Source organism: Oncorhynchus mykiss, chromosome 8 (assembly GCF_013265735.2).
Source record: "Oncorhynchus mykiss isolate Arlee chromosome 8, USDA_OmykA_1.1, whole genome shotgun sequence".
Taxonomy (NCBI): domain Eukaryota; kingdom Metazoa; phylum Chordata; class Actinopteri; order Salmoniformes; family Salmonidae; genus Oncorhynchus; species Oncorhynchus mykiss.
Window position 1 is genome coordinate 52,422,723 of NC_048572.1, and position 24,914 is coordinate 52,447,636.

Here is a 24,914-nt window from a genome sequence, read left to right on the forward strand (position 1 = left end):
CTTAACATATGCAGAGCAAAATTAATGGAGTGCATTTAACTCGGAAATGTACACTAAAACGACGTTGGAGGCGGCTTATGGTAGAGAAATGTACGTACAATTATCTGGCAACAGCTCTGTTGGACATTCCTGCAGTCAGCATGCCAATTGAGACATCTGTGGCATTGTGTTGTGTGACAAAACTGCACATTTTAGAGAGTGGCCTTTTATTGTCCCCAGCACAAGGTGTACCTGTGTAATGATCATGCTGTTTAATCAGCTTCTTGATATGCCACACCTGTCAGGTGGATGGATTATCTTGTCAAAGGAGAAATGCTCACTAACAGGGATGTAAACAAATTTGTGCATACAGTATGGGATCTTGTCTGGGATCTTTGATTTGAGCTCATTAAAAATGGGACAAACACTTTAGATTTTTGTTCAGTATGTATCACCCAGGAAGTAAAAGCCCTACCCCACTGATAAGCAGTGGGCCTGTCCTGTATAGAAGCTCATTCTCAAACCACTAGAGGGAGCACTCACCTCCACGGAGTAGGACAAGCTGTTTTCCTTATTGCTGTCACTTATCTTGGTGAAGAGGTCCTCACACAGCTGGCAGACAGAGAACATGGAGGAGCATTGTTAGACTCGGCTATGAACCAGGGTTGGGGTCAATTCCACTTCAATTCCATCCAATTAAGGAAGTACACTGAAATTCCAATGATCTTCAATGCTTTTCAATTAGGAAAATGTGGAATTGGAATTTGTTTTAGTTTCTGAATTGACTGGAATTTAAATGGAATTTACCCCAACCCTGATATGAACACAGCATTTGTATTATCAATTAAAGGCTTTGATGTTTTTGGCATAAAGCTAAATGGGTTTCCAAATATCCCGTATCTGACATGATGAAGTAACTTTACATTATATGATGTTTAACTACATTTTGTCATTCATTCATTCATTCATTCATCCATCCACCCATATATCCATCCATCCATCCTTCCACCCATCCTTCACCCTTCCACCCACCCATCCATCAACCCACCCTTCCATCCACCCATTCACCCTTCCATCCATACATCCATCCACTCTTCCACCATTAACCCATCCACACTTCCACCCATCACACTTCCACTCACCCAATCATTCATCCATCCATCAACCCACCCTTCCATCCACCCACCCATCCATCATTCCACCATTACTCCATCCACACTTCCACCCATCACCCTTCCACCCACCCACCCATTCATCCATCCATCAACCCACCCACCCATCCATCATTCCATCCACCCAGCCATCCAACCATCCAGATTACCAGAGGGATGATGCCTTGCTGATCCTTCTGGTCCTGCTTGCCCATCATGGTGTAGCTCTTCCCAGATCCAGTCTGGCCATAGGCAAAGATACAAACATTGTATCCCTCAAAGGCATGCAGCAACATCTCCTCCCCAATGTCCTTGTACACCTGCTTCTGGGAATGATAGTTGATGTCCTCCGGCTGCAGAGAGAAAGACAGTGTTTGAGTATGAATACACCGTTAGTTAGCTATTACGGAGTGAATGCAGAGCTCATGGCTTGCATGGTCTTGAAACACATGATATTCAAGTCTTTCAGGTGTATGTGGTGAAACTCACTGTTGTGTGTGACCAGTAAGAGTAGTCGAAGTTATAGCTCTTGTTCTCCTTCGGCTGTTTGGGGTTTATGATTGCTAAAAGCACAGACAACAAGTAAACAAAGGTTAGAGAAGTGCCCAGACCAAGCCCATAAACTAGCAGAAAGTAAGCTATGGTGAAACACTGTGTAGTTCTTGGCTATGGCAGACCAAATGTAAATAGCAACTAGAAAGAGTCTTTGGCTGGCTACATAGATATAATTAGTGCAAAATGCATTGTCATCATTTTAGGGATAATTGTAGACCTGGTGGAATCTGAAATTAGGCCAGGCGTTTGGGGAAATCTGAGCAAGTGCCTCTCTGTGAAGGCTTGAATGGCCAAAGCACAAACGTTGATCATGCTCCTGTTAGCAGCCACTGTCTGTGGTCCATATACACTGAGTTAAGAAAACATTAGGAACACCTTCCTAATACTGAGTTGCACCCCCTTTTGCCCTCAGAACAGCCTCAATTAGTCGGGGCATGGACTCTACAAGGTGTAGCAAGCGTTCCACAGGGATGCATGTTGACTCCAATGCTTCCCAAAGTTGTGTTAAGTTGGCTGGATGTCCTTTGCATGGTGGACCATTCTTGATACACACAGGAAACTGTTGATCGCGAAAAAAAAACAGCAGCGTTGCAGTTCTTGACACACTCAAACCTTTCCGCCTGACACCTACTACCATACCCTGTTCAGAGGCACTTAAATCTTTTGTCTTGCCCATTCACCCTCTGAACGGCACACATACACAATCCATGTCTCAATTGTCGCAATGCTTAAAAAATCCATCTTTAACCAGTCTCCTCCACTTCCATCTACACTGATTGAAGAGGATGTAACAGGTGAAAATCAATAAGGGATCATAGCTTTCACTTGGATTCACCTGGTCAATCTATGTCTATGTACCTACACTGAGTGGTTTTGTGTACTCAGTGTAGGTACTGCAGTGATGCAATAGTGATGATGTTCCTCTGGTTAATACAGCAGCATCCTCAGTGGTGACTGACCTATGATGATGTCACTTATGCACTTCAATAGACTGGGTTTGTGGGTTATATATTGTGCATCAGGTATTCATAGGGATATGTGATCAGCCAAATTGGAAGTCTTTGTTGTGTGGAACAGAATAATGTGGTTCAGTCCTCCTGAGACAGTTGCATCCAAGAGAGAGGACAACTATTTCCTATCGTATTTTCTAGTTCCTCATCCTTGTTCGCTTGTATTGACTGGAAAGGTGAAATTGAAGAGGATGGTTGATATTGCTATTTGCCGTCCTCCCTATTACTTTCAACGGTCCAGTACTTTCACATCAGTCAGGAAGAGGAAAGGAAGCCATTTTTGAGTATTCCGAATCTGTGCCATGCTAAAGACTGTGGGAATGAGGTCATCATCAGACCGTTGACAGGCACAAAGAAGCAGAATATGACACACACACACACACATATCATCTGACCTAGCGTCTCAGCTGAGACAGAAACAACGAGGCCTTTTGGACCCTCTGGGCCATGTGATGAGGGATGAGAAGCTCTAGAGGTCACCCCCACAAACACATACACACAGAGAGAGGCTCTCAGTTCTCATTGGAGCCTTTGTCTCATGTGTTGCACGCCTCACTACCCACCATCCTGTCGCTTTCAAGCATGTGTTCCGAGCACCAAGCAGAAAATGGCAGAAGCGCAATGTTTCAGTGATTCTCTACAGTAGAGATGATCGGAATCCACCATGAAGGGTCTATGTTGTGATGAATTTATTAAAATAAGCTTGAGATGGTGTTAGATGGAATGCATAATAGCACCTCCAAAACCATTTAAAATGCCATATGAGGCTGTCTCCTAAAAGCCCAATCTAAAGCAGACCACATTAGTAAATATTTCATCAAACTACATTCATTATTGATGAGAACATCTCTGCCTGGAGTTATCAGACTGGAAATGCTGTATATCCCAATGGAAGGCCTTTCGAGGATTCATCAATACATATTCCAGAGACATTACTAGTATAGAACATTACCTACATAGACTCTAATATTTCCCCTACCAGTACGTAGGCATGGCGGGCCCCAAATCACTTCCTCATCAGTTGACTTGGCCCAACTAAAATATTTTAGGTTTGAAATACTTCAATAGAAATGTTTTGTTTTGGTTGTGGTAGCCCAACCCTGGATAGGCCTTCTGATTTGGGGGCCAATTAACATCCATCCCAGGTTAATCAAGAAGTAACCTAGAAACGAAAGAGCAAAGCTCAGAGTGACCTCAGGTCCATGTGTTTTCTTACACCAATGACAATATAATAGACATTTCTTATCATGCAAATATGCAATACTCACTTGTGGTGTTCCCTGACATCTGGATGATGCACTTGCTGTCCTTCCCGATCTCTCGAGAGTTGAAGGGACGGACCCGTACGGCCACCTTCACTGAAGCTCCCGCCATGATGCCTGTCAGTGGGGGGATGCGCCCGCGACTATAGAGGGGCTCAGTCAGGAGGGGCTTGTCACCAGGTAGATGCTTAACACCTGTGGAGAGGGAAGCCATAGTGAGATGGTGATTTGATTGAAGATCTAATTTGAACGAATTTGTAATGCCATCATCTAAGAAAAGACTGCGCACGCACAAAAATATTGAGGTGTATAAACTTGGCGTACGCCATACGTATGCGCATGTTTCCCGTTATGAATCAGACATGTCGTGAAACTGTGAACGAGCATTATACACTCTTAGGGAAAAAGGTGCCAAGTAGAACCATACAGGGTTCTTCGGTTTGTCCCCACAGGGGAACACCTTTTGGTGCTGGGTAGAACCCTTTGCAGAGGGTTCTATCCAGAACCCTCTATGTAGGGTTTTTCAAGGAACCCCATGCATAAAATATGGTTCTGCCTAGAGTCGTCTATGAATGGTTCTACCATGAACCATTTTATCATCTAAAGGTTCTTCCTAAGCCATCTACGAAGGGTTCTAACGAAAACACTTTTTATGAATGTATAGAGCCCATCAGCCTTATTATGACAATACATAATATTTACTGTATCAGAAGACCTTTCTTTAAGGGCCAAGTTTTATCCTAACACAGTGATGTTAAGAATCTCCTGGTTTACAATGTTGGCTTATAAAGTGATGTGTAATTCTTACTGCAATCCAGCCAGAGTTAGGATATCCAACAAGTGGAATTGTTAATCACCCGCAACCTGCATTCTCGACTGCCAAGGTAGGGAATATGGAATATTGAGACTACCTCAAACATCTAAACTGTCTCAACCATCTCAGTAACGGGTGCCATAAATCCAATTACTAACAGAGTGGATTCGTTTAGAAAACTGTATGTTATTTATATTTGTGCAACATAAAATGTATCAACCAATCAATGTACATGCAAAACCACAGATATTACAGTAAAACAAACCATTCTGAAACACTACCTGTAATAGAGCATGCTGGGAAAAATTATATATGGGTCTTTGTAGAACACTTCTTGCCTTCCAAGGAATCATCAAAGACTTCCAAAAACAGTTCATATGATGTTAATAAAGGTTCTAGGTAGTTTTCCAAAAAGGGTTCTTCTGATCAAAACGGTTCTTGGTAGAACCCTATCCCTCCGCAAATAACCCCTTTTATAGTGACAATAACACCCTTATTTTCTGTATACTGGGGAGGAATTGGAATTAGGCCAAGACTGTATCTAAGGAAATAGCATTGCATGGCGAACTTGATCAAATGTCTTTAGAGATGTTGGCAGAATGTTTTCTTTTGCAGTGACATTTGCTGTATCTGACCGTTTCTGAAAGAAAGTGCACATTGTTGTGAACCTGTAAACAGATTGTTTTAATTCAATAATGTTTTGTATTTACTTTTTCGTGAACCTAAATATGCTGCACTGTCTGCGAATTCTGAAACATTTTCTACTTTCTAATCTAAACTAGCCTACAGTAAGCCCACATACAGTGGTAGCCTACACACATCAATGCAAAAGATCAACTGTCTGTTCACCTGTGAAATTCTACTGTATGTAAACCGCACTCTCTTTCGGACATAAAAATGTGAAATTATAATATTGAATAGGCACAATGAGAGGTGCGCTCAATAATTTGTTGTATGGCTACTTGGGGAATATGAACTCATCGTGGCCATAAAAGGTGAGGAATTTATTTTGCAATGGTTATGATACATGTACTATGTTTATAAGTGAAATATTGTCTGCTCTGGAAATTTGACAGTACAGTATTCAGACGTAGCCTACAAAACGTCAATGGAAAAGGTGAACTGTCTCGGATCAAATAGAGCAAAATACTTTAAATAGCTTATCTATTTACTACTGTAATCTGGGTGCAATTAAATGAGAGATGGGACAAATGGTAACCTATCTTAACTTGTTGAAGGCCTATAGGCTATTTCGCGAATAGGAAAACATCACAGTCAGAAAAGGTGAGGAATTTATTCTGCAATGATCATGGAAATGAAATAAGTCATAGGAAATAAATGCCTATTTCCCACTCTCCCACCCCGGCGCACGACGTAGCCGGTTTACTAAGCGCCAGTCCTGGCAATCCAGAATTACACACACCTGGCAACCATCATTACGCACACCTGGCAACCATCATTACGCACACCTGGCAACCATCATTACGCACACCTGCGCCCCATCATTATACACACCTGGACTTCATCACTGCCTTGATTACTTCCCCTTTATCTAGCACTCTGTAGCCTCATTCAACAGACAGTATTGGTTCTGTTTTCTTGTCCAGACTGCTGCTCTTGTTTTGTATCTTGCCACATTAGTTATTATTAAACTCACCAACTGCACCTGCTTCATGACTCCCTATGTCTCTGTTACAATAGATTTTCACTTTTCTCACTAACAGCAAATTATTGCACCTTGCTATTATATTTATCTTCCTGTTTTTTTGTTAGGAAAACGAGTGTCATCATACTGTATATCGTTATTAATATACACCTAATGTGTGATAACTAGCAAATTAATTAGCAAACTAACGTCAGCCTGCCTAGCTGGAGTTTCTGAAGAAGGAAAATGTTTTATTTGTACAATTTCCAAAAGATAAACAAACAAAAACATTTATGAGACGTGTTTGTGCTGTCATTAGTAGCACAATTTCTAACTTATTTGCATTTATTTTTACTTACACTTGTATGTTGACTTCTCCATTTGTCACGTTCTGACCATAATTTGTGTGTTTTCCTTGTTTTAGTGTTGGTCAGGACGTGAGCTGGGTGGGCATTCTATGTTGTGTGTCTAGTTTGTCTGTTTCTGTGTTTGGCCTGATATGATTCTCAATCAGAGGCAAGTGTTAGTCATTGCCTCTGATTGGGAACCATATTTAGGTAGCCTGTTTTGTGTTGGGATTTGTGGGTGATTGTTTCTTGTCTTTGTTTCTATGCACCAGATAGGACTGTTTTCGGTTTTCACATGTATTGTTTTGTAGTTAGTTCATGTTAAGTGTCTCTTATTAAAGAACCATGAACTATAACCACGCTGCGTTTTGGTCCGCCTCTCCTTCCCAGGAAGACAACCGTTACAGAATCACCCACCACAACAGGACCAAGAGGCATGGTGACAGGCAGCGGCAGCAGGAGCAGCGCAAGGAGGAATGGACATGGGAGGATGTTTTGGACGGCAAGGGTTGCTACACTTGGGAGGAGATCCTGGCGGGAAAGGATCGCCTTCCATGGGAACAGGTGGAGGCAGCTAGGAGAGCAGAGGCAGCCGGAGAGAGGAGCCGGCGATACGAGGGATCACGGCTGGCAAGGAAGCCTGAGAGTCAGCCCCAAAAATGTATTGGGGAGGGGCACACAGGAAGTATGGCGAAGCCAGGTAGGAGACCTGCGCCAACTTCCTGTGCTTACCGGAGGGCGAGAGAGACCGGGCAGGCACCGTGTTATGCTGTGGAGTGCACGGTGTCCCCAGTGCGGGTGCATAGCCCGGTGCGGTACATACCAGCTCCTCGTATCGGCCGGGCTAGAGTGGGCATCGAGCCAGGTGTCATGAAGCCAGCTCTACGCATCTGGTCTCCAGTGCGTCTCCTTGGGCCGGCGTACATGGCACCAGCCTTGCGCATGGTGTCCCCGGTTCGCCTGCACAGCCCAGTGTGGGCTAATCCATCACGCCGCACTGGCAGGGCGACCGGGAGCATTCAACCAGGTAAGGTTGGGCAGGCTCGGTGCTCAAGAGCTCCAGTGCGCCTGCACGGTCCGGTCTATCCAGTACCACCTCCACGCACCAGCCCTCCGGTGGCAGCTCCCCGCACTCGCCCTGAGGTGCGTGTCCTCGGCCCAGTACCACCAGTGCCGGCACCACGCACCAGGCCTACAGTGCGCCTCGTCTGTCCAGCGCTGCCAGAGCCTTCCTCCTCTCCAGCGCTAGCAGAGTCTCCCGTCTGTCCAGAGCCGCTAGAGTCTCCCGTCTGTCCAGAGCCGCTAGAGTCTCCCGACTGTCCAGAGCCGCTAGAGTCTCCCGTCTGTCCAGAGCCGCTAGAGTCTCCCGTCTGTCCAGAGCCGCTAGAGTCTCCCGTCTGTCCAGAGCCGCCAGAGCCGCCAGTCAGCATGGAGCCGCCTTAGCCGCCAGTCAGCATGGAGCCGCCAGAGCCGCCAGTCAGCATGGAGCCGCCAGAGCTGCCAGTCAGCATGGAGCCGCCAGAGCCGCCAGTCAGCATGGAGCCGCCAGAGCCGCCAGTCAGCATGGAGCCGCCAGAGCCGCAATTCAGCATGGATCCTCCAGAGCCGCCAGTCAGCCAGGATCCTCCAGAGCCGCCAGTCAGCCAGGATCCGCCAGAGCCGCCAGTCAGCCAGGATCCGCCAGAGCCGCCAGTCAGCCAGGATCCGCCAGAGCCGACAGTCAGCCAGGATCCGCCAGAGCTGCCAGTCAGCATGGAGCCGCCAGAGCCGCCAGTCAGCATGGAGACGCCAGAGCCGCCAGTCAGCATGGAGCCGCCAGAGCCGCCAGTCAGCATGGAGCCGCCAGAGCCGCCAGTCAACCTAGGATCCTCCAGAGCCACCAGTCAGCCAGGATCCTCCAGAGCCGCCAGTCAGCCAGAATCCGCCAGAGCTGTCAGTCAGCCAGAAGCTGCCAGAGCCGTCAACCAGCCTGAGCTACCTCTCAGTCCTAAGCTACCCCTCAGGCCTGAGCTATCCTTCAGTCCTGAGCTACTGGGGGGGGGGGGGGGGGGGGGGGGTACTGTCACGTTCTGACCATAGTTCTTGTGTGTTTTCCTTGTTTTAGTGTTGGTCAGGACGTGAGCTGGGTGGGCATTCTATGTTGTATGTCTAGTTTGTCTGTTTCTGTGTTTGGCCTGATATGGTTCTCAATCAGAGGCAGGTGTTAGTCATTGTCTCTGATTGGGAACCATATCAGGTAGCCTGTTTTGTGTTGGGATTTGTGGGTGATTGTTTCTTGTCTTTGTGTCTATGCACCAGATAGGACTGTTTTCGGTTTTCACATGTATTGTTTTGTAGTTAGTTCATGTTAAGTGTCTCTTATTAAAGAACCATGAACTATAACCACGCTGCGTTTTGGTCCGCCTCTCCTTCCCAGGAAGACAACCGTTACACCATTGATGTTGTTTTCGGGGGCGTTTCAGGCCCCGGAGTGAACATAATTGTACACTCGCAAACACGACTATAAACGAGGGCTGAGGGGCTTACGAAGATGTTCAGCGCCAGTAGCTAGTGCCAACAACAGGCAGTATTTAGCAGTCATAGCAAGTAAACCCTTTCTGTAACCGTTACTGGGAATGTTGTTGTAGTTAAGGATGCATTGGTCTTCAAATGAACCTGGATTTGTTACAAGATACCGTTCTGATGTATCTCTGCACATCTCTGGCTAGTGCATTGCTATGTTCACAGTAACTTGCCACTAGCTTCCTGTAAGTTACTGTAAAATTCTGAGCAATGACAGCGCAACACGGGTAAAAAAAGAAAGTAAATGCAACTGTAAGCATGTTAGCATTTGTGTAGCAATTGGACTTCTAGAGGCCTGAAAGTCTTCCAAACTGGCTGGGATTACAGTGCAAAACAGATCAAAATGACAGATATATATTCAACCATTTGAAGTTTAAGACCTGCTGTCACTGATGTGTTCTTTATACACCTTAAACAGCTAGAAAACTACTCCAACATATCAATTGGTACACAGCATTCTCAATAACGGGTGCATGAAATAACTTACAAGGCACGCCTCAAAATAAGTTAATGAGCCAGTGATGCTTTCCCCTCCCACAACATTTTCCTACAATACACTATATTTTAGAGAATGCTGCAGTAAATATACAGCAGACAGTACTTTATTGTTAAATGTTACTGTAATAAAAGTACAGCAATTGCTAACATCAAATATGTAATTATATATATCAGCATACCAATTTGGCGTTTTATTTCACTTGAACTTGTTTCACTTGAACAATTCAATGGGGTTTATTGGCATGGGTAACATGTGTTTACATTGCCAAAGCAAGTGAACTAGACAATCAGAAATGAACAACAAACACTACACTCACAAACATGGCAAAGGGATAGAAACATTTGTCATATAGTGATTATATACAGTCTTGTAAAATTGAGCAAACACATCTCATTTACATTGGTACAGCACTCTCACTAACGGGTGAAACAAATATAGCCTCTTACAAGGTATACCTCCAAATTTGTGAGAAGGGTGCAAATTGTGGACTGCAATTTTAGGGAGTTCCGGCACGTGGGCATTCCTGCATCTTCAGGAACCTCTCTTTGTACTTACAGTGCATTCGGAAAGTATTCAGACCCCTTCCCTTTTTCCACATTTTGTTACTTTACAGTCTTGCTCTAAAATGGATTAAATATTTTTTTCCCTCATCAATCTACACACACAACCCCACAATAACTGAGCAAAAACTGGTTTTTAGATTATTTTTGCTCATTTATTTCTAAATAAAAACAGAAATACCTTATTTACATAAGTATTCAGACCCTTTGCTAGGAGACACGAAATTGAGCTCTGGTGCATCCTGCTTGCATTGATCGTTCTTGAGCTGTTTCTACAACTTGATTGGAGTCCACCTGTGGTAAATTAAATTGATTGGACATGATTTGCCTATATAAGGTTCCACAGTTGACAGTGCATGTCAGAGCAAAAACCAAGCAATGCGGTCGAAAGAATTGTCCGTAGAGACAGGATTGTGTCGAGGCACAGATCTGGGGAAGGGCAGGAAAAAAGGTCTGCAGAATTGAAGGTCCCCAACAACATGGTGGCCTCCACCAATCTTAAATGGAAGAAGTTTGGAACCACCAAGACTCTCCAGGGGCTGGCCGCCCGGCCAAACTGAGCAATTGGTGGAGAAGGACCTTGGTCAGGGAGGGTGACCAAGAACCTGATGGTTCCTATGTGGAGATGGGAGAACCTTCCAGAAGGACAACCATCTCTGCAGCACTCCACCAATCTGACCTTTACTGTAGAGTGGCGACACGGAAAACACTCCCAAGTAAACAGCACATGACAGCCCGCTTGGAGTTTGCCAAAAGGCACCTAAAGGACTCTTAGACCATGAGAAACAAGATTCTCTGGTCTCATGAAACCAAGATTGAGCTCTTTAGCCTTAATGCCAAGTGTCACGTCTGGAGGAAACCTGGCACCATCCCTACGGTGAAGCATGGTGGTGGCAGCATCATGCTGTGGGGATGTTTTTCAGCGGCAGGGACTGGGAAACTAGTCAGGATCGAGGGAATGATGAACTGAGCAAAGTACAGAAAGATCCTTGATGAATATCTGCTCTAGAGCGCTCAGGACCTCAAAATGGAAGGTTGGAAGGTTCACCTTCCAACAGGACAATGACCCTAAGCAAACAGCCAAGACAATGCTGGAGTGGCTTCGGGACAAGTCTCTGAATGTCCTTGAGTGGCCCAGACAGAGCCCGGACTTGAACCCGATCGAACATCTCTGTGCAGCGACGCTCTCCATCCAACCTGACAGGACCTGCAGAGAAGAATGGGAGAAACTCCCCAAATACAGGTGTGCCAAGCTTGTAATGTCATACCCAAGAAGCTTGAGGCTGTAATCGCTACCAAGGTGCTACAACAAAGTACTGATTAAAGGGTATGAATACTTATGTAAATGTGATATTTCTTTTTTTATATAAATTAGAAGAATTCCTAAAAACCTGTTTTTGCTTTGTCATTATGGGATACTGTGTGTAGATTGATGAGGAGAAAAAACAATTGAATCCATTTTAGAATAAGGCTGTAAAGTAACAAAATGTAGAAACAGTCAAGCGGTCTGAATACTTTCCGAATGCACTGTAGAACGTTACATTTTTAAGCTAGGACAGGCGGGAGACTTTGGGCGCTCCAGTACAGTAGATGGCGTTAATGCACAATAACGTTGGATGCCGATAAACCCCAGAGAAGAAGGGGAGGGGGCGACAACGGTAGTTAGCTAAACATACACCAGTAGACAGTGTCCTTTGTCCTCGCCTGTCGGGCGCAGTTTTCTCGCAGTTCTGTTAATGACGGCAGGGGTAGGTGTTCAACAGGAGAGAGCGAAGGACACTGTGTGCTAGCTTAGCCAGCTAGTCTGGTAGTCCGGGAGGCGGTGGCGACATTGTGTGCTCGCTAGCTAACTAACTAGCTAGCTAGCACATGGTGTCCCTAACGAGCAAGTTAGCTTGTTAGCACACCGTGTCCCTAACGAGCAAGTTAGCTAGTTAGCTAGCTACACAGTGTCACCCCAGCCTACGGTGCTAGCGGGGGGCTGTTCATGAAGAATCAATGGAATGCTTGAGGGGGAATGCCCACATGCAGGAATGCCCCAAATTGCGGGCCCATTATTGAAATGTGTTAATGGGCCACAACAATACCATGAACCCGAAAAATGCTTTTGGCACTCCAAAATTACAGTATGGTACAATATTATTGTACTGGGAGTACTGAATTACAGTATATTACTGTAGATTTACAGGGAAAGGTTTTTAAATTCACAAAACAGTTTCTCACTGTATTCTGTGGGTGGTACTGTGTTTCAGTACATATCTAACAGTGCAGTATCAGTGTGTTACTGTAGATATACAGAACAAATACATACATATTTGTATATATTGGTATGTAGACTACTGTATTATGTAGGGTACAGCATTCTAACTAATGGGTGCAAGAAAATATAGCCTTTTACAAGGCGCACCTCAAAATATGTTAATGAGACAGAGATTATTTTGCAAACCACATTTTCCCACAATGCATCATAATTCACAGTGTGCTGCTGTAGATATACAGCAACATAGGTAATATAGTATTTTAGTACAGTATTTTAATTTGTCAATTTAAAGCAATGTGTAGCACTACATAGCCTGCTTGCTAGCACCAACATGAGGGCAAACTAGCGTGGCTATCTGTACAATCGATCACTGCTCTTATTTATTTTCATTCTCGATGGGTATTTAAATATTTTAGTCTACAACGCAGCAGCTGACAATGCCAATATGTAGCCTAATTAGGGCCTGCGTCGGTAGGCCTATTGACCAAATAATGTCCCATCCATTACAAAATAGTTTGGCTTGTTACGTTTCATGATTTCCTTGATTCTACAGAAATCAATAGGCTATCAACCCAATGTGGTTGCGAAAAATCTCCCCAGTCATATCTTTCATGTGCACACCGTCAGAACACATATTTTTGCCAGCATCACAAAACATACAGCACGCAAAAAAAAAAATGTAATAAATACATAAATTACATAATTGACAAATATTATGCACCGACCTAGTTCGTGGTTTTCTGTTTACACTCGAAAAGACCGAAAATTCATAACGTAAATATTGTCTTCTCCAACATCTTGCGCTGCCGCACCTCAATGCAAACGCACTGTCAAAGCAAAAGGCTACTGGCCATCACTCCATTTGGTGCTATGCTATTCGCCCACTGTAAATATCGATGTCATTGAATTCATCCGCCCATAAATTCATCCCTGCGACACGTTAGCAAATTCAGGATTATCAGATGTAGTTGTTTGTTTTGACTGTGAATCAGATTGAATTAAATAGGCTATTGACAAGGTTATTCTGTAAACCTGTAAAAACAATTGTTTCAACCCTGAGAAAGAGCGGAGCACCACCCTTGGTTCCCCACTGCGTCAACCCAAGGCCATGATCAAAAAACAACAGCTCATCAGAAAATAACACATCTCAATCGTTTTACCTAACCACCTCGAATTCGACGACAGCAGTGGGTTCCTCCTTGATATGTTTTCCTCCCGTCGATATCAGCTAACAGCCTCCCTCGGTGTATCCATGCAGGGAGTATCCGCCCCGAGCAATAGAAAGAGACACAGAGCTAGACCACCCCAGTCAGGGCTATTGGTGAATGGGTTCTAACAGGGCCTGGTACACAGTAGCGCGTCAGTCTGTCTGCCAGCAAGCCAGACATGGGTATGGTAGGGTAGGGGAATAGACAGGGAGGAGAGAGGAGAGGAATTAGGCTAGAGCTAGATGGATGCAGGAGGCGAGCTCAGAAGAGAACGACCTTTGGTTGGTCCACAGTAAAAATGGCTCAGGTGCCTCAGCCAAGGCTGCTGGGAGTCAGTGATGACATCGGCATCATCATAGTGGGAGCAGGCAGTAGAGCAGTTATTTAAGAAGAAAAAAATGTATTGCAACAATAATAACAATATTACACATCAATACAGTGTAATATAATGGGGGGGGAATTAAATAATAGAACCCAGTGATGCAACACAGAGAAGGGAGGAGGGAGGGGGAAACTGAGGGAGAGAGCAAACAGGGAATGAAAAGGCTGGGATGGATAGGAAATGGCTAGGGATCCATGTGTTGCCGCCATGATACAAAGAACAGATACAGTACTTTGAGGTGGGGTAGATCTCATTGGTGTCTCACTAAGCTAAACAGTAGAGAGTAACGTTGTAATTCTATCCCGGGGTCAATGCATGTGCACATACAGTACCACACCAAACATGCATCCACTGGCTGTTCAGTGAATGAAGTCTTTGTTGTTCGAGATCAAGTATTCAGCTGTGTGGACACGAGTCAACAATTTGGGTCATTGTTTCTGGCAAATATGGTTTCTTTGTCTAGTGACACAAAGGATTTGTGTTATTACACTGGACTGCAACACGAATACAGAGTAGAGAGCAGAGATATGTTCGAAATGTTCTAAGAAGTCACCATGTAATTCCTTGTATTTGTATTTCCGTGAGTGATCTCTGTGAAGTAAATATATTCATGGGATCTTCCTCCTTTCAAGACACTGTAGTTCTCTTCCGAGATATTCTAATGAAGCTCTTTCTCAAATCAACTTAATACGTCATCATTTTGAATAGACAGTATCCTTGATCATATGCTCTATCAGAGCCCGGTATCACAACCGGCCATGATTGAGAGTCCCGTAGGGGCGGTGCACAATTGGCCCAGCGTCGTCCGGGTTTGGCCGGTGTAGGCTGTCATTGTAAATAAGAATTTGTTCTTAACTGACTTGCCTAGTTAAATGAAGGTTAACATTTAAAAATAATAATAATAAAAATAGAGGACGCTGAGGAGGGTAGTAGAAGCGCAATGTTTCATCGCCATCTGCTGGACAGCTGTTACTATTACATAAAGCCGGCGTAGATAATCAAATCAAATCAAAATAGCACAATAAAATAACAATACCGAGGCTATATACAGGGGGTACCAGTACCGAGTTAATGTGAGGGGGTACAGGTTAGTCAAAGTAATTTGTACATGTAGGTAGAGGTAAAGTGACTTTGCATAGATGATAAACAGCAAGTAGCAGCAGTGTAAAAACAAAGGGGGGTGTCAATGTAAATAGTCCAGGTGGCCATTTGATTAATTGTTCAGCAGTCATATGGCTTGGGGGTAGTAGCTGTTAAGGAGCCTTTTGGGCATAGACTTGGCACTCCGATAACGCTAGCCATGTGGAAGCAGAGACTGGGGTGGCCAGTCCTCTTCTGGCTGTGCCGGGTGGAGATTATAACAGAACATGGCCAAGATGTTCAAATGTTCATAAATGACCTGCATGGTCCAATAATAATAAGGCAAAACAGTTGAAACTGGAGCAGCAGCACGGCCAGGTGGACTGGGGACAGCAAGGAGTCATCATGTCAGGTAGTCCTGAGGCATGGTCCTAGGGCTCAGGTCCTCCGAGAGAGAGAAAGAAAGAGAGAAAGAGAGAATTAGAGAGAGCACACTTAAATTCACACAGGACACCGAATAGGACAGGAGAAGTACTCCAGATATAACAAACTGACCCTAGCCCCCCGACACATAAACTACTGCAGCAGAAATACTGGAGGCTGAGACAGGAGGGGATTGAGATTGTTGGGGCGGTATGCCAATTGGAGTGGGTCACTGTGGGGACGATGTCGTTGATGCACTTATTGATGAAGCTGGTGGCTGAGTTGGTATACTCCTCAATGCCATTGGATGAATCAGAGAACATATTCCAGTCTGTGCTAGCAAAACAGTCCTGTAGCGTAGCATCCACATCATCTGATGACTTCCATTTTGAGCGAGTCACTGGTACTTCCTGCTTTAGTTTTTGCATGTACGCAGGAATCAGGAGGATAGAATTATGGTCAGATTTTCCAAATGGAGGGCAAGCTTTTAAAATGTTTTTTTTTATATATATACTTAGTTTTTATTGTAGGAACACAAAGAAAGTACAAATAAAGTCAAATAAAAGAACAACAAAAAAAGATCTGGCAGTTACAGTGCACTTCATACCTTCATCATCATATCATCATGTTAGTTACATTGACATCTTTGAATGAGACCTTTTCCAAGTACGAAAGCCATTTTTTCCCAGTATTCTTGACCTCTCTCCTGTTGAGTTCTTAAAGGTCATACACTCCATGTGGTGTATTTCTTCTACACTGTCTATCCATTGTGTCACTGTGGGAGGGTCTAATTGAAGCCATTTCCTAGTTATAGCCTTTTTCCTGGCTGCAAGTAGAACCTTCAAGAGGTACTTTTCTCTATTGTGTAAGTTATCAGGTATTTCACCCATGTACAAAGAAATGAATGTTTGTTCTATGTCAAATCCCATTATTTTTCCAATGTTAGATCTTATTTCTCCCCAGTAAGTTTCGATTGCGGGGCAAGTCCAAAAGATATGAGAGTGGTCCGGGAGGGCGAGCTCTGTATGCGTCTCTGTGTGTGGAGTAAATGTGGTCTAGAGTGATTTTTTTTCTCCGGTTGCACGTGACATGCTGGTAGAATTTAGCTAAAACGAATTAAAGTTTGCCTGCATTAAAGTCCCCGGCCACGAGGAGCGTCGCTTTTTGATGAGCATTTTCTTGTTTGCTTATGGCCTTATACAGCTCGTTGAGTGCGGTCTTAGTGCCAGTATCAGTTTGTGGTGCTAAATAGATGGCCACGAAAAATATAGATAAAAACTCTCTTGGGCAGATAGTGTGGTCTACAGCTTATCATGAGGTACTCTACCTCAGGCGAGCAATACCGAGACCTCCTTAATATTAGACAACGCGCACCAGCTGTTATTTATAAATAGACACACACCACCTCCCATCCTACCAGACGTATCTGGTCTTTCCTGCCAATGCACGGAAAACCCACGGAAAACTCCGGCAACTGTATATTATCCTTTTCGTCATTCAGCCACGGCTGAGTGAAACATAAGATATTACAGTTTTTAATGTCCCGCTGGTAGGATAGTCTTGAGCGGAGATCATCCATTTTATTCTCCAGTGATTTCACGTTGGCCAATAGAACGGATAGTAGAGGCGGGTTACCCACACGCCGATTAATTCTCACAAGGCACCCCGCTCTCCGCCCCCTATATTTCCATCTTCTATTCACGCAAATGTTGGGGATTCGGGCCTGGTCTCTGAGAAGCAGTATATCCTTTGCGTCGGACTCATTAAAGAAAAGATCTTCGTCCAGTTTGAGGTGAGTAGTCGCTGTTCTGATATCCAGAAGCTCTTTTTGGTCATAAGAGACAGTAGCAGCAACATTATGTACAAAATAGGTTACAAACAATGAGAAAAAACACACAAAATAGCATAGTTGGTTAGGAGACCGTCAAATGCTTTGTGATGTGGTTATAATGCATTAAAAGATCTGCCATAAGAACCTACCTTATCATGTCTCATTTTCCTCTCATAATATAGTAATGATTCTGACTACCTAACATCTTTAGTCATTTGAAAATGTAGAGACAAAAGATATTAAAGAGATTAAAAAATATATATTAAAGACTAATACATGCTTATAAAAATAATCAAATGTTTGAAGGTCACTATTTTGTGAACCTGTTTTGCAGTATTGACTTGTGCAAGGGATCACAAAAATTGTATGCTCGGTTTGTGATGGACAACAGTGACAAACTGATAGCCTGACAGACGTCATGTCTGCTCTTCTGTTCATCAGATAAGGAAAGACATGATGTAGGCAGGACAAACAGTGTTAAGCTGGCACGTTATTTGGACATGTGGGGCCAGTGCATATATATTCAGTACAGGGGTCCTGACAGTGCTCATGATCATGCCAGATTTGATTTCCCCTTTTTCGCTTTACCCAAACCAAATCAATATACCCTTTCTCTTCCCCTTTCTCTCCCTCTACATCTCTTTCTCGCTTCCTCTTACCCCCTTCTCACCCCCCCTCTCTCTCTCTTTCTCTCTCTCTCTCTCTCTTCCTCTCACCCCATTCTCTCGCTCTCTCTATCTCGTGCTCTCTCTCTCTCTCTAGCGCAAAGGCCACAGAGATAAACAGTCTGTCAAATGATTGATCACGTGACATCAGAGGGAGGCACAAGATCCTGCTGTAACATAATAGCTAAACCAGACTGGAAAAACTTGAAGCCAATTGAGCTGCCCACTACTTCGAGAAACTCACAACTTTGTTTCAACAAGCAAGGAAAATTCTAAATGATTAATCCTGTCCACTAGACATTCATTCACAATGGATGGTATATTCTTATACCCATTACATGTGTTTCTGCATGGATTTCTGAAAATAGAGTTCTGGCTATCACATTGTATTCTCATTCAATCGATCAATTGATGATGTGAATCAAATGTATATTATAGTACTCCTTCAAGTAACTCCTTTAATTTATCTTACCCCTTCCTTCCTTGAACTCTTTTAAGTCGACAAGTTGGTCAAAACTCCCACCCTGAATGACTTCACTGTACTCAAAGTCAATGAAAAGTCATTACTACTTTAAAATATTTATGTGATACTGACTCAAATCTATACTAAAAATGGATATAAACGCAACATGTAAAGTGTTGGTCCTAATGTGCATGAGCTGAAATCAAAGATCCCAGAAATGTTCCATACGCACATACTCTCAAAAAAAAAACAGGACCGTCCAATGTGCCGCCCCATGTTTTAGCCGCAGGTGGTAGGGCAATTATCGGCCATTTGCACCAAGAAAAGTACGAGGCAAACGTGTAACCCCATGACTGCACCCCTGCCTAGTCATGTGAAATCCATAGATTAGGGCTTAATTCATTTGACTGATTTCCTTCTTTGAACTGTAACTCAGTTTAACTCTTTAAAATCTCAAAAAGTGTTACATTCTGTGTTTATATTTTTGTTTAGTGTAAATGAAAGTCACACCAACTCTATTTTTGTAAATTATGATAACAAATTAGCTTTTTTTCCCAGCATGCTCTATTTGATAGATTTTGTAAAATTGTTTTTCATGTGTTTTTGCATTGTACATTGATTGATTAAATGTTATGCTATAAAAAATATATAATTTTTTCTAAACTAATCCAATCATTGAAGTTTTGCACCGGTTACTGAAATGGTTGTTCCAGTTGAAATGTCTTAGGTAGTTTCTGCCCACTCTTCTTAACTTTGGCAGTCATTATGAATGCAGGTGAATACAAATGTCAACTGTTGGACTAATGCTGGCTAGATTCCAATAGTAATTGCTCATCCCTTTGCAAGCCAATGTAATGTGAACAGTTAGGGTTGCAGAATTCTAGTAAGTTTTCCAGAAACCCTGGTTGGAAGATTACAGGAAAAATATTTGCAGAGTTTTGCAATCTTTCTTGCAGGCTTGATGTGGCCCGTAAAACAACGAGTTTCAGGCCAATGTATAAGGCCTTATGACATACAGTATGTAATGGTTCAAGTATGATTTTTTTTTCTTTCGGAAAAGTTTTATTAACACATTTCCTTTAAAAACAGCTCATACATTTTTTACATCATTTATACACATACAAACGGCAACAAAGCATAAAACACAGCATTTGAAAGTTACATTTCAATTTGTTAAAAAGTACGGGTTGTTAAAATCAATGAAAACAACCATAAATAAAAGTACTTTCCTTGTAAACATCAAATCTGTAAAAGCCATTTAAAATGTGTACTAATGATCTAACAAAGGTAAAAAAATTGAAGACATGAAAAACATGTTAAAAAGTCACTTTGTTAAAAGGCTGTCTTCGGTCCCTTGTACAGGAGCGGGGTGAGTCCTTATCAAACGCGCCTCATCCTGCTCCTCTGAATAAATTACCGTCCCCTCCTTCGGGGCCCAGAGGAGATCCCTCCCCTAGGCGCATCGCCCTAGGCGCTGCAGCGCTGTCAGGCCGTGGCCGCCGGGACCTAGGGTGTTGTGGGGGACCCTTCGCCTGGGGTCGAGGCCCCCTTCCTTCCATACCACCCCAGGGCTTCCGTGGCTACCATCGCCACTGCCTGGGGGGTGGTCTCTACGCTTTTCCCTACCAGCAGGTTGCGGGAGGACCACAGTGCTTCCTTCAAGCACAGGAGGGTGGGCCAGTACTTGGTGAAGGCCTTATACCTTCGGCCCACTCCATACAGCACGAGCTGAGGTGTTAGGTCCTCCCCTGCTGGCAGACACGGGGTTATCAGGGGGCCTGCTTCCTTCCACAGGTCCCTGGCAGCTCTGCACTCCCAGAGCATGTGCCTCACCGACTCTTCTTGGCCGCAGCCTGGTCGGGGGCACGCGGATGTCCTCGCCATGCCGCGTGAGTGCATAACGGCCATCACCAGGAGGATCTCGTGGGCGACCATCCAGGACAGGTCCCGATGCCGATTCAGGAGAGCAGGATGGGCCACGTTGCGCCAAACCGTTGTGGACACACTGGTTCCCGATCTTGCACAAGAGAGAGGAGAGAGCGGTGTTTAGTGAAGACCGTGACTGTTTCTTTTTCCAGTTTAAAATGTCTTAAAACTTCTGGAGCTGGACGTAGTGTGTGGGTAACAGGAAAGAGACTGGGGCTCGCAGGTCGACTGGGATCAGCCTCAGAGTCCTGAGGTAAGATCCCAGCCAGAACTGTGCGAGGGCCTGAGTCTTGTTGTTGACCGGGGAGGTGGCAAGAGTCAGAGGTAACGCTGTGTAGCGGCTGCCCAGGAACAAGCAAGCCTTTCCCCCCCTTGGACCTGGGCCTCTTTACCAGCTCCCTCCTGAGCCTCTCCCACTTGCCTCCCCACAGGAACTAAAAAAGCATCCGCTCCAGGTCTAAAATACTCCTTTGAGGGGGAATAAAAACATAACTGATTAATAAAAGCACAGGTAAAATCACAGCTTTAATGATTAAAACCTTGCCCACAAAAGTCAGCTGTCGCAGTCCCCAAAAACCCAGTCTCTGTCTTACTGTCCCCAGGATCCCACTCCAGTTACCGATCCCTCCTCCCCCCCGGTCAAACTTTACCCCCAGTACCCTTATGTCCGTCATTTTGACTGTCAGAGGTAGTCTGGTCAAGTCTGGGTCTGCCCACGGTCCGAGAAATTGGGCCTCTGTCTTGTCTCTGTTCAGTCTCGCCCCAGAGGCTCGTCCGTGCCAGTCAGTCTGTAACGGTTTTCTTCCTGGGAAGGAGAGGAGGACCAAAATGCAGCGTGGTTATTTATAAACATCTTTAATGAAAGATGAAAACATTTACACTATACAAAATAAGAAAACGTGGAAAAACCAAAACAGTCCTAACTGGTGCAAAACACAGAGACAGGAACAACCACCCACAAGATACCTAAAGAATATGGCTGCCTAAATATGGTTCCCAATCAGAGACAACGATAAATTGAGAACCACTCCAGGCAACCATATACTTACCTAGAATGGCGGCTCTGGCGGATCCTGGACAGACGGGAGACTCTGGCGGCCCTGGACAGACGGGAGACTCTGGCGGCCCTGGACAGACGGGAGACTCTGGCGGCCCTGGACAGACGGGAGACTCTGGCGGCCCTGGACAGACGGGAGACTCTGGCGGCCCTGGACAGACGGGAGACTCTGGCGGCCCTGGACAGACGGGAGACTCTGGCGGCCCTGGACAGACGGGAGACTCTGCTAGCGCTGGAGAGGAGGAAGGCTCTGGCAGCGCTGGACAGACGAGGCGCACTGTAGGCCTGGTGCGTGGTGCCGGCACTGGTGGTACTGGGCCGAGGACACGCACCTCAGGGCGAGTGCGGGGAGCTGCCACCGGAGGGCTGATGCGTGGAGGTGGTACTGGATAGACCGGACCGTGCAGGCGCACTGGAGCTCTTGAGCACCGAGCCTGCCCAACCTTACCCGGTTGAATGCTCCTGGTCGCCCTGCCAGTGCGGCGAGGTGGAATAGCCCGCACTGGGCTGTGCAGGCGAACCGGGGACACCATGCGTAAGGCTGGTGCCATGTACGCCAGCCCAAGGAGACCAGATGCGTAGAGCCGGCTTCATGACACCTGGCTCGATGCCCACTCTAGCACCGGCCGATACGAGGAGCTGGTATGTACCGCACCGGGCTATGCACCCGCACTGGGGACACTGTGCGCTCCACAGCATAACACGGTGCCTGCCCGGTCTCTCTCGCCCTCCGGTAAGCACAGGAGGTTGGCACAGGTCTCCTACCTGGCTTCGCCATACTCCCTGTGTGCCTCCCCCCCAAGAAATGTTTGCGGCTGACTCTCGGGCTTCCTTGCCAGCCGTGTTCCCTCGTATCGCTCCTCTCTCTGGCTGCCTCTGCTCTCCTAGCTGCCTCCACCTGTTCCCATGGGAGGCGATCCTTTCCCGCCAGGATCTCCTCCCATGTGTAGCAACCCTTGCCGTCCAACACATCATCCCATGTTCATTCCTCCTTGTGCTGCTCCTGCTGCCGCTGCCTGTCACCATGCCGCTTGGTCCTGTTGTGGTGGGTGGTTCTGTAATGGTTTTCTTCCTGAGAAGGAGAGGAGGACCAAAATGCAGCGTGGATATTTATAAACATCTTTAATGAAAGATGAAAACGTGAACACTATACAAAATAAGAAAACGTGGAAAAACCGAAACAGTCCTAACTGGGGCAAAACACAGAGACAGGAACAACCACCCACAAGATACCTAAAGAATATGGCTGCCTAAATATGGTTCCCAATCAGAGACAACGATAAACACCTGCCTCTGATTGAGAACCACTCCAGGCAACCATAGACTTACCTAGAACACTCAACTGAACACAATAGACCATAGACTACAAAACCCCTAGACAAAAAAAGACACATATAATCACCCATGTCACACCCTGGCCTAAACAAAATAATAAAGAAAACACAGATAACTAAGGCCAGGGCGTGACACAGTTCTCCCCAGAGTCTTGTCGACGGATAAAAGGCCGGTACATAAAATGTTGACGTCGTCCATGTAAAAGACGCACTTGGCGGTCATCCCCCCACTCCCCGGGATACCCACCCCACTGATCCGTTGGTCCCTTCTCAAGACCTGTGCCAGTGGTTCAATACAGGCCACGAACAGAAGAGGAGATAACGGACAGTCCTGACGGACGCCGCAGTGTACTCCCACTGCTTTTGACAGATGCCCATTTACAAGGATTTTGCTGGTGATGTCCCCGTACAGCAGTCCCACCCAAGCTAAGAACCTGTCCGGGAAACCCATTTTTTGCAGTACCTTAAAGAGGTACTGGTGCGAGACCCGATCAAAGGCTTTTTCAAAATCTAAATGTAGGACTACAAGCCGCATATTTCTGTCTCTCGCATAACAGATGGCATCTCGGATCAGTATCAGGCTGGCCGTGATCTTCCTTCCTTCCGGGAACGGCACAGGTTTGATCCGGGTGGATCACCTCCCCAAAAACAGAAGACATTCTGAGTGTTAAAACCTTGGTAAAAAGTACTAACTATCAAAGTTTAAAAGGGTTATCGGTCTCCAGTTCTTCAGGTCCATCCTGTCGTTTTTCTAAGGTAAAAGAGTCACGATCCCCACTCTAAAACTGTCAGGTAGTCTGTCAAGATGTTCAAAGTCAGTAAAAACAGTCAGAAGTTCGTCGGCTGAAACATCCCAAAAGGTAAAATAAAAACTCCAAAGGGAGGCCGTCCTCCCCAGGTGATTTTACCCTTAAAATGTTTCAGTCTTTGGTCGATTTCTGTCCTCGTCGGGTCTTTTATCAGGTCGTCCGTGTTGTGTAGGGTCTTGTCAATGTATGTTAAAAGGTCCCCCATTGTTTCCTTGCACACATCTTTTACCCCAAACAGTTCCCCATAAAAATCCTTGACTACTTCTTTTATTCCCCCTGTATCTGTTTTTAAAACCCCATCTTTATTTTTTAAACCAGTCATTAACCTACCCTTACTAACTATTTTCTTAAAAAAGTACCCAGTGCACTTCTCCCCCCCTTTCTTTACTTCTTAAAATAACCCCCCTTTACTTCTTAAAATAATTATCATATTGGTTCAAGTATGATAATTGTATTCAGCTAGGAACTCACTTAATGAAGGCCACAAGAATGACAACAATGGAATTCAACAACCATGTATCTGTCACTAACAAATACAGTCATGGGTGGTACCTCTACAACTCAATCGAAAAGACAAGGTACACTGGAAAATGATTTGAGGCGTGGCTTCCTGGGGACATTACATTTAAGTACAGTGTACTTAAAAAAACTGCATTTGTATTACTCATATAAAGGTAGCACTGCTGTAGTCAGCTATTTAAGTTTCTTAACTTTTAGGTAATCGGTTTCCTCAAACTGTTTGAGTAGACATAACTTCTTTGGTTTTACAGTATAGAATGCGTGCTTCTTGGGACCGAAGAAAGTTCTCTCTGTAACGTTGAGATTTGCTTCACTGAAAGAGCTGGTCACAGCTAGCAAGCCTCTGCTTTTATACAGTGAATGAATGAATGAATTAACGCATTTGATTTTGAGTATGAGCTGTATGAAGTTGTTCTATTGCTTTTTCTCGACACAGGAATCTGTGGGAAATGTTACGTTAGGTTGTTTTTCCAATTATGGCCAACTCAAATTCCATTTTAAACAATGATCCATTAACCACAAAAGCCGGTGTTAACTCACTTTTCGAGGAAAGGGCTCTAGACAGAAGAGTGA

At 44.8% G+C, this 24,914-nt stretch overlaps 1 protein-coding gene across 26 annotated transcripts in view; it reads right to left on the reverse strand.

Annotated features, from left to right (window-relative positions):
* The window catches only part of kif1ab (kinesin family member 1Ab), a 56,944-nt gene extending 42,798 nt beyond the window's left edge, over positions 1–14,146 (reverse strand). For 25 of the 26 annotated variants that reach the window (XM_036985642.1, XM_036985641.1, XM_036985640.1 and 22 more), the window contains exons 1-5: positions 13,805–14,146; positions 3,964–4,152; positions 1,620–1,693; positions 1,301–1,483; positions 523–591 (exon numbers count right to left, since the gene is read on the reverse strand). In XM_036985642.1, the coding sequence (XP_036841537.1) occupies positions 523–591; positions 1,301–1,483; positions 1,620–1,693; positions 3,964–4,069 (432 nt within the window). In that variant the 5' untranslated portion in view covers positions 4,070–4,152; positions 13,805–14,146. Of the gene's footprint in view, positions 1–522; positions 592–1,300; positions 1,484–1,619; positions 1,694–3,963; positions 4,153–13,369; positions 13,494–13,804 lie in introns of those variants that run through there. The other variant, XM_036985619.1, reaches the window with a different exon arrangement.
* Positions 14,147–24,914: the final 10,768 nt, after the last annotated feature.